The 12,783-nt window shown below is 43.7% G+C and overlaps 1 protein-coding gene across 1 annotated transcript in view; it reads left to right on the plus strand.

Annotated features, from left to right (window-relative positions):
• PPM1G (protein phosphatase, Mg2+/Mn2+ dependent 1G) overlaps positions 1 to 12,783 on the plus strand; it is a 28,090-nt gene that overhangs the window by 3,242 nt on the left and 12,065 nt on the right. Inside the window, exon 2 of the mRNA XM_069805325.1 lies at positions 2,332 to 2,401. Within this exon, the coding sequence (XP_069661426.1) occupies positions 2,332 to 2,401 (70 nt within the window). The remainder of the gene's footprint in view (positions 1 to 2,331; positions 2,402 to 12,783) is intronic.

Below are 12,783 nucleotides of genomic sequence, written 5' to 3' on the forward strand. Positions count from 1 at the left end.
AGCACGGCTTGTGGAGCCACTGCCACTTATGCTAGGAGCAGTGTAGAGCAAGCCCTGTGCGCAGCATGGGAGCTGAACCGTCTCCCACCAACATGTGCTGGCCTTGTTTTTCTGCCCTCCTTGACTGCAACGCCCTGGTCCAGAGTCAGGACAAGTGGTGAGTGCTCTACAAATAGAGACGAGACCGTTTTTGCTGCCAATATTGGGTTTCCTCCCCAGCAGCATTTGCGTTACTTGCTCTAATTAAACTGCTGTTTAGTCACCTGGGACTTATCCCAGTTACTTTGTTGTGGTTTTGCTGTCTCAGTAGCTTCTGTAAATGCTCTGAAAAGTGAGCATAAAAATGCTGGTTCCTTGTTTATTCTTATTTTCATTCACTATCTCCAGTGAGCTCTCTGGTTAAATTTCCTACATTATAATTCAGAGTCATTTTTTTCATTTTGAACCAAGATTGTGATTTGCCTGTTCAGATGCTGTTTTCACCACAGTGTCAGGAGTTTCATTGCACTAAGTCCTGCATAAACCCAGAACCTCTCTTTTTCTCTTTTCCTTAGCACTTGATAGAAATTGCAGGGGAATGGAGTTCTCTTAAGATTGTGGGACTCTGGAGGGCAAAAAGCTCTTATTCAAGGAGTCCTACAGTAAAAAAGTAGAAGAGCTCAACAGTTGCTTGGCTGTGCAGAAAGTGTAGCTCTGTGTGTGTATAGAAATTTTGGGTTATGGGTGGGCAGTATGGACGCATCCAAATCTTTAAGCCAGCTGTCTTGGAGTAAGCACAGTGTTTTGGAGCAACTGTAGCACATTCAACTTTAAGGTGATGAACTTGAGCCACAGCAGAGAGACTAGATCATGTTGTTTAAAGTATCACATGATTGTTCTTGAACAAAAGTATGTGGGATGTGGTCAGGCTGTAAGTTGGTAGGTTAGGGCTTGAACTTTAAGGAATGTTAGGAGATTAGTTGGGCAGGGGGAGGGTTTAAGAGAAAGATTCACTCCATCCATCAGTTCTAGGCTTTGCGTTGAAATAGCTGAGTTCTGTTTGCTTACCTGTAGGGTGAAAGAGGTCAGGCACCTGGCTGTAAAATCTGGGTGTTGCCCCCTTCAAAGTGTTCTGTTCTTGAGAGACCTTGTGGAGACAAAGGTTGCTCAGCGTATATAGCTTATATGTTGTTGATCTTTCTAGTTTGGGAGCATGCACAGGGAAAGGCTGGACACAGTTTGATATTTAAGCCCAAAATGCCCCTAGGACACACCTTCCCTCTCATTTGGCCCCAGAGATTCTCAGAGTTTTTGGACAGTTGCAAGAACGAAGACTTATGTCTTACCTTAGGAAGTGATACCTGGGTTCATACTTTGGTTTTTGCACTGTTAGTTGATGAGTTACTTGTCTTTTGCTTCACTGATTAAAAGAGATTTGAGAGAGGCCAAGCTCTTTGCCTTGCTTGTCAGGTAGCTGTGCCTCAGGCCAGCAGTGCCTTCCTGGAGCATCCCACATGGCAAGAAGAGCAGGAAGGAGCCTTTGTCCCAAGAGAAGGTTTTCCAGCCCAGTTGTTGTTCTCACTGGATGTGGTAATCCTGTGTCCTGCAAGGCTGCCTTTTATTGGGTTGTTCAGGTACACAGCTGCTGCTGTCTGTGACCATATTCATCAGGACAAGCAAAGGCAAAGCTACGGCTGGTTGAAGGCATGAGGTCAGGAGGCTCTGTGTTTGACCTTCTAGCTTTGTCAGTGCATCAGCATGGCTTTTCAGTTTGCATGGCTCTTGTTTGGCAAGAACTGTGGGAATGACCAGACTCCATAGGTGAGTTGCATTTGTCTGCGTGGGGGAAGTTCTAGTGTATTGGTACCAGTATAACTTGTATTTTTGTAGTTACGCTGGGCTAGACAGCCCTCAGCCTAGGTACCAGTTTGTGCAATAGAGCACAGCTTGCTGCCTCATGTTCTTTAAGGACTGTGAGCTTTAACAGTAACACAGGCCTTACAAGTACTGTGAGCAGAGGGATTTGGTTCTGGCTTGAGCTTGGCCATATCTAGAGTTGTTGTACTGAGGATCTGAAGGTCTTTCTGGTACAATCGCATGGTGTCAAGGCTGGGTTACTGCTCTAGCATAGAGCGCACCATAACATTAAAAATCCATGTCCCCTCTTTGAAGATGAGTGCTCACCAGGTAAGCTTTTGAGAATATGAGAGGAGGCTTTCTTACTGTTCCTGCTCTCCCTCTGGATTTGAGAATCCCTGTGTCAGTGCCCATAGCCTCGCTGCTCCTTTCTCCCACTTCTCTGCACGGTCTGGTACAATCCATGTCATTCCAGGCTTTTGCTCTCTCTTTCAGGATGCACACAACTGCATACCCGAGCTGGACAGTGAAACAGCCATGTTCTCAGTCTACGATGGACACGGAGGTAACTGCATCCACTGTGTTCTCTCCAGAGTCCTTCAGTGTGGCTCTTCTAGGCTCTCAGTGGCTGCTGGGCCAAGCATCTATCTATCATTAGAAATTTGCTCCTTCTTGGGAAGCATTTTTTTTGATAGATATCATTGACTAAGGTTCTGAAAGTTTCTTAGGTTTTCTAGAAGGAACGTCGTGAGTTGATATGAAATTGAAATGAGATTTGCATTCTGTCTTCTAAAAGTTTTAAGAATGGCTGTTTTCTTGGTGGATAAGCTAGACAGGATAATCACAGAAGAGTGGCAGTAAGAAAAACTACATGAGATTGAACCAAAGGTCTGACTCTAGTCAGTATGTTCTGGTAGTTGTCAGTACTGGTTGCCCAAGGAAAGAGTAAAAAAACAGAACAGGCAGATCCATTCCCTGACATACTGTCCCAGCTTCCATTCCCCACGTAAGGGCTCCCTGAGCTAGAGGTTACAGCCGTTCGATCTTACAGACATGCTTGAGTCTTCTTGATGAACTAACTTCGTGAATTTGTCTAATTGCATTTTAAACCAGGTTTATATGTTTGGAGGTTATTTGCATAGGGTATTTTGTGTAGAACTGTATTTGAAAAAAGACTTTGATCTAAATCTGCTGCCTGATAATTTCACTGGAATATCCCCAACACTTATGAGAAATTAGTGAATAATCACTCCATTAGCACTTTTTACTTTCATAATTTTGGACTTCATGTCCTTTCTTCCAGTCAGAAGAGTCCTAGACTTGTCTCTGGTCGTACAGCTGAATCTGTACTATTAAATAACAGCAGCACCCATTTTGTGGCCCTGAGGTCATGTCCTGGTTTCGGCTGGGATAGAGTTAATTGTCTTCCTAGTAGCTGGTATGGTGTTATGTTTTGGATTTAGTATGAGAAGAATGTTGATAACACACTGATGTTTTCAGTTGTTGCTAAGTAGTGTTTATACTAAGTCAAGGATTTTTCAGCTTCTCATGCCCAGCCAGCAAGAAGGCTGGAGGGGCACAAGAAGTTGGGAGGGGACACAGCCAGGACAGCTGACCTAAACTGGCCAAAAGAATATTCCATACCATGTGACATCATGCCCAATATATAAAGCAGGGGGGAGTTGGCCAGGGGTAGGGGGGGATTGCTGCTTGGGAACTAACTGGGCATCAGTCAGCAAGTGGTGAGCAATTGCATTGTGCATCACTTGGTTTGTATTCTTTTATTATTATTGTCATTTTATTATTTATTATTATCATTATTATTTTCTTCCTTTCTGTTCTGTTGAAGTGTTCTTATCTCAATCCACAAGTTTTACTTTTTTTTTTTCCCCTGATTCTCTCCCCTATCCCACTGGGTGGGGGGGAAGTGAATGAGCAGCTGCATGGTGCTTAGTTGCTGGCTGGGGTTAAACCACGACAGCTCAATTGGCACACTCTGGCCACGCTGATGCTGTTAAACTGTCTTAGCGTTTAGCATAGTGTGGCTGCTTCCAAACTGGCTGTTGGTCTCTGAGTGTGCTAATTAGCTTATGCCAAAATTGCACCATGGATCATTCTAGTAATTTTTAGCATAGGTGATAAAATGCCTGGGCCATGGAACTCATTAGGCTACTGGTGTTGGACGTAGCCACAGATTCCAAACATTATATTGTACCACAGCTGTGATTATATTTGTCCTTTTTTTTGTGTGGACATAATCTAATTCTGCGACATGCTTTTAGTTAGGCTGACTAGAACTGCCTATACCTTTCAAATTAGATATACCGTGAATTTATTGTGACGTAAGTGTTTTCTGCTTTGTTCTCAGTTCCTTTCCTAACAATTCCTAACAGCATGTTAGCTGTTTTGATACAAATAAACTGTAAGGTGACATTTTTAGAACTCTGTTACCAGTTTCTTCCAGGTCTTTCCTTAAGTGGTGATAGATGGTTTTGAGTCCATCCGACAGGAATATGGAGGTTGGTTGTCTTGTCTTTTGTTCATGTTCTTGTCTTTGTCAGTGAGGAATTTAATCTGCCAATATCACGTAAAAGTGCAAGATCCTGCTGTTAAATTTTGCAAGTTATCTTAGTTTTGATCGTTCTGAATGATCCATCACTTCTTACTGACCTCTTTTCCAGATTGTTTATGTAGATGTTGAACAACATAAGTCTTCAAAGAACTCTCCCAGTGGCTATCCTCTGTTTTGAAAACTGTCTGCTTCTATCAAACCTTACTTCTTTTCCCATGGCAGCTTAGCATGTAAAACATTTGATGATTTATTTGAAAGCTTTTTGAAAATCTATATGGAGTAGATCAACTAAACTGCCTATTTCCTCCTGCTCATTGAATCTTTGAAAAAACATTGACCAGTTTGTGACATTCTCTGTTGTATATTTAACCCCTGCCCATCCTACCGTATGTATCCATGTATCTGCTAATTCTATTTATTACAATTTCTACTGTTTGCTGTGTTCACATACCAGATATGCTGGTCTGTAGTGTTGTGAACCCATTTTCCACCACATTCTGAGGCTTTTCAATTTATTTTTTTGGTATGATATGTATGCCTTTCATTTCTCTGACAATGGAGCAGATTCAAGTGGAAGGTTACATACTGCAGTTTGTAATTTCTTGCTCTCATTTAGAACTGACTTATCTAATTCTGCCAATTTGTAAATAAGAGTTTAATGCCTTTTTTTGCAATAGTCCTTATTAAAAAGGTCAGCCTGAGTAGGTAGCTGACTAGTAGCTCTTCAAAAGATGTAATCTCAGACTGAAGCATTTATCCTTTTAGCTTTATCCTTTTAGCTGTTTGTTTTAATCTCCTTCTAATAAGTGTCTTTATTGACACATAGCTCCCCCTTTTTGGAGATCAACATATCATAGTGAGGTTTTCTTTTTGCTCCTACCAGGGTGTTTAATTTGAATACAGCAAGCCCTGTTGTAATTTTTTCCCAGTTTGTATGCAGAACGATGGATCTCTTTTGCCCTGTTCTTGGTCGTTGTGCTGGTTTTGGCTGGTTTGCTGGGTTTTGGATAGAGTTAATTTCCTTCATAGTAGCTAGTGTGGGGCTATGATGTGGATTTGTGCTGAAAACAGTGTTGATAATTCAGGGATGTTTTTGTTATTGCTGAGCAGTGCTTACACAGGGTCAAGGCCTTTTCTGCTCCTATCACCCTGCCAGCAAGCAGGTTGGGGTACACAAGAAGTTGGGAGGGGACACAGCCAGGACAGCTAACCCCAACTGACCAAAGGGATATTCCAGACTGTTTGACATCATGCTCAGCAATAAAACTAAGGGGAGGTTGGCAGGGGAGTACTGCTTGGGGACTGGCTGGGCATCGTTTGGTGCTGAGCAGTTGTTTTCATTTGCATCTCTTGTCTTCCTTTTCTCTCTCTCTTTTTATTTTCCTTTTCATTATAATATTATTAGTGGTGGTGGTGTTATTATTTCAATTATTAAACTGTTCTTACCTCAACCCATGAGTTTTTTCACTTTTAGCCTTCCAACTCTCTTCCCCCCATCCCCGCTGTGGGGGAGTGAGCAAGCAGCTGTGTGGTGCTTAGCTGCTGGCTGGGGTTAAACCATGACAGTCCTTTTTTGGGGCCCGAAGGGTTTGAGATAATAACAGATTGACCAGAGCGTATTAGAAGGGATTTATATCTGTTAACAGTTGTGGGTCACGATATTGATTCATCTGTTCTCAGTATTAGTTTATCTGATCTGCGCCATGCTCTTTTTTTTGCTGTATATGTTAAAGATTGTGTTGGCTTTTGCAGTTTGCTGTGCTCTGTAGTGATCAGTGATGTTTTGCCTGGGAGATTTGTTATTAAAACACTGACCTTGAGCTTAATATGGTATTTGGGCTCTGTACTGAAGCCATTACTGTACTTCGGGTACCATCTCTCATGGAGACAATTAACAATTATACTTCTTCCTCTGAGAGGTTTTTTGTGGAGACAATACAGAATGGCACCTTCGCTACCTTCTCCTGTGATGTCTTCTCCCTTGTTACAATAACTTCTCAGTAACTTGAACATCCTTGGGTACTTAAAATATTTCTATTGGTATTTCTTAGGAATATTGCTTCAGTTTTGTCTAGGGTTAACAAGCAATTTAGGAATATGACCCAGGCTCCATGAGAGTATGGTTATGGGTGCCATGGCACGGCATCTGGGAGAGTATGGGCAGGTATCTAGAGAACTTCTCACCTCCAATGGTCTGGAACTTCACTCCCAAACAACTACAGAATCCTGATGAAGTGACAGAATGTTTGGGGGAAAAAAAAAAAAAAAAGGCTGTGGCTATTCCAAAGAGGCACAACTTACCGCACTGTGCTGGGCCCTGGCCAGCGTTTACCAGTGCTGCTCAATATTATGCAGCACCCTCAGGGAGAAGAGAGGGAAAACATACCAACAGACACTATGGCTAAACCAGACACTATATCAGCTGTCCCTATAACTAAAAAGAAACAATGGAAGCAGAAGTCAGCAAGTCTGCTCATTTAGTAAGGGATGAAGAAGCTTCTCCTAAGACAGAGCAGGAGAAAGAATCAGAAGAGGCAGCCTGTTCTGCAGCAGAGCAGTCACAAGAACAGGAAGAGGAAGAGACTGAAATCATAAATGAGACAGAAACCACCCTAAGTAAGCTGCAAGGCGTGCGAAAAGATTTTAGCCATCAACCAGGTGAGCTAATTCTCAGCTGGTTACTCTGATGCTGGGATATTGGGGCCAGTAGTCAGGAATTAAGAGGGTGAGGAAGCCCAGCAGCTGGGATCCCTTGCTGTGGATAAGGCCATTAACAAAGGGATTGGAAAAAAGGCAGGAGTCCTCAGTCTTTGGCAGTGACTCCTGTCAAGTGTGAAGGACAGGTATCCCTTCAGGAAAGAATTTGCAAATTCCCAGAGCAAACGGACCAACATTGAGGGAGGTATCCAGTGTCTGAGGGAATTAGCTGTGTTGGAGGTGATCTATAACAACATGGATGACACCCAGGCATCCAAAGACCTGGATGACATCTGGTACACGTGATCCATGTGGCAAAAGTTTGTATGAAATGCACTGACGTCATACACCCACACCCTGGCGATGATGAGCTGAACAGACACAGAGGCACTAACTATAGATGAACTGGACAGGCAACTCCGAAAATACAAAGATAATCTCGCTTTCTGCATGTGGGCCTGTGTCTCAGATGTGGACAGACTGACCCAAAAAATGTCCGAGCAAGCAGAGAAGGATAGGTCTTCCTCACACACTCCAACCAAGGCCTCAGCTATTAAGAGTCAGCCTTTTTCTGTTCAAGAGAGAGGGTACCAGAGGTGTACACCATATGCAACCCTGTGGTTCTTCCTGCATGACCAGGGGTAAGATGTGAGGAAGTGGGATGGTGAATCTACCTGGAGACTAGAAACTTGGGTACAGGAACTGCAAGGAAAAACAACAGCCAAAAAGCATCCATCCAGGAAAATTACTGCTCCAGTGTCTGTTGGGCAGAGTAGAAACGGTGATCATACTTTTGACCCTGATGAAGGGATTTCTGTTTTACAGTTACAAAAATCGAGTAATGAAGACTCAAACCAGGAATAGAGAGGCCCTGCCTTTGGCCAGGCAGAGGAAAGGGACAACTGAGTTTGCTGGACTGTGCAGATTCAGTGGCCTGGCACATTCCTAGAGTATAAAACTCTAGTGGACACCAATGTACTCTAATGCCATCAGATTACAAAGGGGTGGAATCTATCTGTATCTCTGGAGTGACAGGAGGATCCCAAGAACACTGTATGTGTTGGAGGCTGAGGGAAGCCTAACTGGGAATGAGTGGCAAAAGCATCCTATTGTGGCTGGTTCAGAGGCTCCATGTATCTTTGGCATAGAATACCTCAGGAGAGGGTACTTCAGAGACCCAAAAGGGTACTGATGAGCTTTTGGTATAGCTGCTTGAGTACGGAGAAGATTAAACAGCTGTCTAGATTGCCTGGTCTCAGGGGACCCGTCTGTGGTAGGGTTGCCGTGGGTTAGTTAAAGAACAGCAGGTGCCAACTGCTATCATGACAGTGCACCAGCAACAATATCACACCAGTCGAGACTCCCTGGTTCCAATCCATAAGCTGATCAGCAACTGGAGAGCCAAGGAGTGATCAGTAAGACTCATTCACCCTTTAACAGTCCCATATGGCCAGTGCAAAAATCTAATGGGAGAGTGGAGTCTAACAGTGGACTACTGAGGCCTGAATGAAGTCACACTGCTGCTAAGCGCTGCCGTAGCAGACATGCTGGAACTCCAGTATGAACTGGAGTCAAAGCCCACCAAGTGGTATGCAACAATTTATATTGCCAATGTGTTTTTCTCGATCCCTCTGGCAGCAGAGTGCAGGCCACAGTTTGCTTTCACATGGAGGGGTACCCAGTACACCTGGAATTGACTGCCCCAGGGGTGGAAACACAGTCCTACTGTTTTCATGGATTGATACAGACTGCACTGGAAGAAGGTGAAGCTCCCAAACACCTGCAGTGTATTGATGACATCATTGTGTGGGACAGTGGAGGAAGTGTTTGAGAAGGGGAGAAGCATAATCCAGATTATTTTGAAAGCTGGTTTTGCTATAAAACAAAGTAAGGTCAAAGGACCTGCACAGGAAATCCAGTTTTTAGGAATAAAATGGCAGGATGGGCATTGTCATATCCCGATGGATGTGATCAATAAAATAACAGCCATGTCTCCACCAATTAACAAAAAAGAAACACAAGCTTTCTTAGGTGCCATCGGTTTTTGGAGAATGCGTATTCCAGGTTATATTCTGATCGTAAGCCCTCTCTATCAAGTGACCGGAAGAAGAATGACTTTGAATGGAGTCCTGAGCAGCAGCAAGCCTTTGAACAAATTAAACAGGACATAGTTTGTGCAGTAGCACTTGGGACAGTCTGGACAGGACAAGATGGAAAAATATGCTTTACACCTCAGCCAGGGCTAACGGCCACACCTGCCGAGAGACTCAAGGTCAACCTTGAGGGTTTTGGAGCCAGGGATATAGGGGATCTGAAGCCCGTTATGCTCCAACTGAAAAAGAAATATTAGCAGCGTATGAAGGTATTCAAGCTGCTTCAGAAGTGGTTGGTACTGAAACATAGCTCCTTTTGGCACCTCAATTGCCTGTGCTGGGCTGGATGTTCAAAGGGAGGGTCCCCTCTACACATCAGGCAACTGATGCTACATGGAGTAAGTGGGTCACACTGGTAATGTGACAGGCTCAAATGGGAAGCCCCAACTCCCTGGGAATCCTGGAAGTGATCATGGACTGGCCAGAGGGCCGAAACTTCAGAGCATCATCAGAGGAGGTGACTTGTGCTGAAGAGGCCCCTCTGTGTAATAAATTACCAGAAAATGAAAAGCAATATGCCCTGTTTACAGATGGATCCTGTCGTATTGTGGGAAAACATCAAAGGTAGAAAGCTGCCGTGTGGAGTCCTACATGACAAGTTGCAGAAACTGTTGAAGGAGAAGGTGTATTGAGTCAGCTTGCAGAGGTGAAAGCCATCCAGCTGGCTTTAGATATTGCGGAAACCACGACAATTGTCTTTGCCTTCTGATCTGCCTTAGCGTTCTGCCTCCCTGTCATTGTCTCAGGGTGGGATTTGATACTCTGGTTTTAAAATTTTTCTTTTCCTGTTTTGGCATAGTATTCCAATCCATAGGGATTCTGTGATATTTGTTGTTAGCTAGTTTATTTGTTATTTGGCTCTAAGCTTTATTTAATATTCAAATGGTGTGTATGTATCTAAATACAGATCAAATCTTGGAGTGGGATCTACTTTCAGCCTTGTGAAGATGAGATGGGATGGGTTTGTGCATGTATATGCACTGAAAAAGATTTGATCTAGGAACCTGTATCTCTGGAGGCCTTTTTCATGCCTAGGTTTCTGCCCTGAGGCTGCTGCCCATTCTTGTCTTCACGTGTCATTTTCAAGCCTGCGCTCCTGGAGGTAGAGAAATCATACTGCAGTGAGATTCCAGCTGAGTCTTGGGTACTCTGGAGCCAGCCTTGCCTGAAATGCCAAGATAAGTTGACTTTGTTCCATATTTCATCTGAATGTGACTCCTGCTTTTAAAACTGAATCAGATTTAGTTTTTGGCAGTGGCATCTAGCCATGCAGAAATATGCTCTGAGACCTGAACTTTCCCATGTATGCTTTCACCTTTCTGTGTGGTCTTTCAGACATCCTGAAAACCCCACATGCTCTTTTGCAAAGAAAAGCGGTCTCTTTTTATAATTTTGTAGGAACATAAAAGTACACACTCTGGAGAACCCTCCAGATACTTACTTTTTCACTGAATTCAGTGCTACATGTTACATGTTTTACTTTAGCCTCCTGAAGACCTTCCTACTACTGCATCTGTGTCACATTAAGCAAAAAATGCAGCTCAGGCTTTGGCATTACTTAGCTGCATGCTGCTTTTCTAGAAAACATTAATAAAATGATTCATGGAGACTTTAAGACTTTTACAGTGGGTTTCACACTGGATTTGTGGAAGATGTGATCCTGGATTCATTGTTGGTTATGTATTATGGTTATAGCTGAGTAATTGTATTCTCTAAGTGTTCAGCCCCTGAAGGCTTTTGAAGTCCCCAACAGCTGAAGGCAGTCCACACCCATGGGTACCAGGGCCTGCTTTTGTACCTCTGCTTTTCCTCTGTCCTGCTTCTCGGGGAAATGTGAAGAAGTGCAAATTGCATTTGGTAAGGTTTTCTTTTCCCTGCTGTCCTAAAACTGTCAGTGCCAGGACTCCTATCACAGTTTAAAACACAACTTGGAGTGTGTAGAGCTTTGTCTTGAAGTTAAAAGCAACAGACTTCATTCCTCCCCCTGGGGAGATAGTCCTGTGGTCTTGCCCTCTTTGGTGAGGGGAAGAGCCTGTGTGGCAGTTCCTCACACTTACCTTGCTGTGCTATATTGTACTCATGCACTCATCCTTCTCTTGCGTAAACAAAATTGTTTGTTTTCTGGGTGTTTGCATCTTTGGAAAATTCATTCCGTTTTACTGCTTTGCAGGTGAGTTTTATGCTTCAGATAGCTCTTCCCAACATTTACCATTTTGCTGGAAATGTTGTCTTAAATGCTTTTTACATGTAAGGGCAACCAGGACCATTTGCTGTAAGTCTGCTTAGGAAACTCTGCAGCCCTGAGTATTTAATTTGTTGCTGATATGATTTTGAGGCTTTTAGTCACTTCTGATGCCCAGGTGAGCATGAGTGGTTTTGGGAATATTTTATCCTGGTGGATTGTCTGTTGGTTCTCTATACAGCCATAATAAGGGTGTAAATTTGTATGTATAACACAGTAACTGCAGAAGTGAGGGAAACTTAATTTTGAGCCAGTGGTGTAGTAGGTGAGGCACCATCGAAGAAAAGCAGCAAATGGCTGTAAAGGGAATGGGGAAGTCTTTTGCTCTGAGATCCGTGTGGTGTGTCCACAGAGTCACCGTTACTCAGTTGCAGCTGGTGTCTTTTTGATAGTTGTTCTCCTCCCTAATTCTGTGCCACAGGCTAGGAGTATCATGGGCTGAATCCTTTGAACCCTAGTGGAACTGACAGGGAAGGACGTTGATGAAGAGCACCAAGCAGGACTGAGGTGTCTAAATGAGCTTTTGTAATTACCTGGCTCTTCAGCCCTGCTGCTGATGCCCTCAGAGGGAGGATGCTTGATATTTAATGAAGGTGAGACCTTGATAAAATGTGGTGGGTAGTCTGATTTTGGCATAAATGTAACCAAATCCAGGTTTGTGTTACAGAACGAACTGAAAGGAGCCATTAGTGTCCACCAGGTAATTATGCTGATTGCACCCAGGCTAAACTGCAGAAAGGCTTCCTCACCACAGCTGGCCCTGATACGCAGAGGCCACACAGTGTGCAGGTTAGGACCTGGAGTGAAGTAGAGCTTCTCTGTTGTACTCCAACAAAGGCTTTGTCAGTGAGAAAAACCTGGTGGGTTTCTTGCTGCGACAGGTCCAGAAGTGCTAAGGTGGAATATTTTAGTACGTCTGCATGTAGAAGATTAATTCCTTGAGCCAGTTCAGTTTCTCTGTCCACTGGCAGCAATGTGCTTTGAGTTACTGACTCAGCTTATAAAATGCATTGGATCTCACTGGGACTGCTGTGCAAGCAGCTAGACCTGAGGTCTGTGTGCTGGGCCAATAGCTGCCTCCTGTGCACCAAAGGGACACACACCTATTAGATTTGAGGACTTGTTTTCATGGATTATCTTCCACGGCCAGAGGACTCCAAAAGAGAACCTTGTTATTCTGGATCTTTTGGTTAAAACACTGTAAGTGAGCACCTTTGTATCCTTTGAGCAAGGGAGATGGAGTACCACAACAACCAGCTCTGCTCACAGACGGTGACCTGGTT

The sequence above is a fragment of the Haliaeetus albicilla genome, chromosome 18 (genome assembly GCF_947461875.1).
Source record: "Haliaeetus albicilla chromosome 18, bHalAlb1.1, whole genome shotgun sequence".
In the NCBI taxonomy this organism is placed as follows: domain Eukaryota; kingdom Metazoa; phylum Chordata; class Aves; order Accipitriformes; family Accipitridae; genus Haliaeetus; species Haliaeetus albicilla.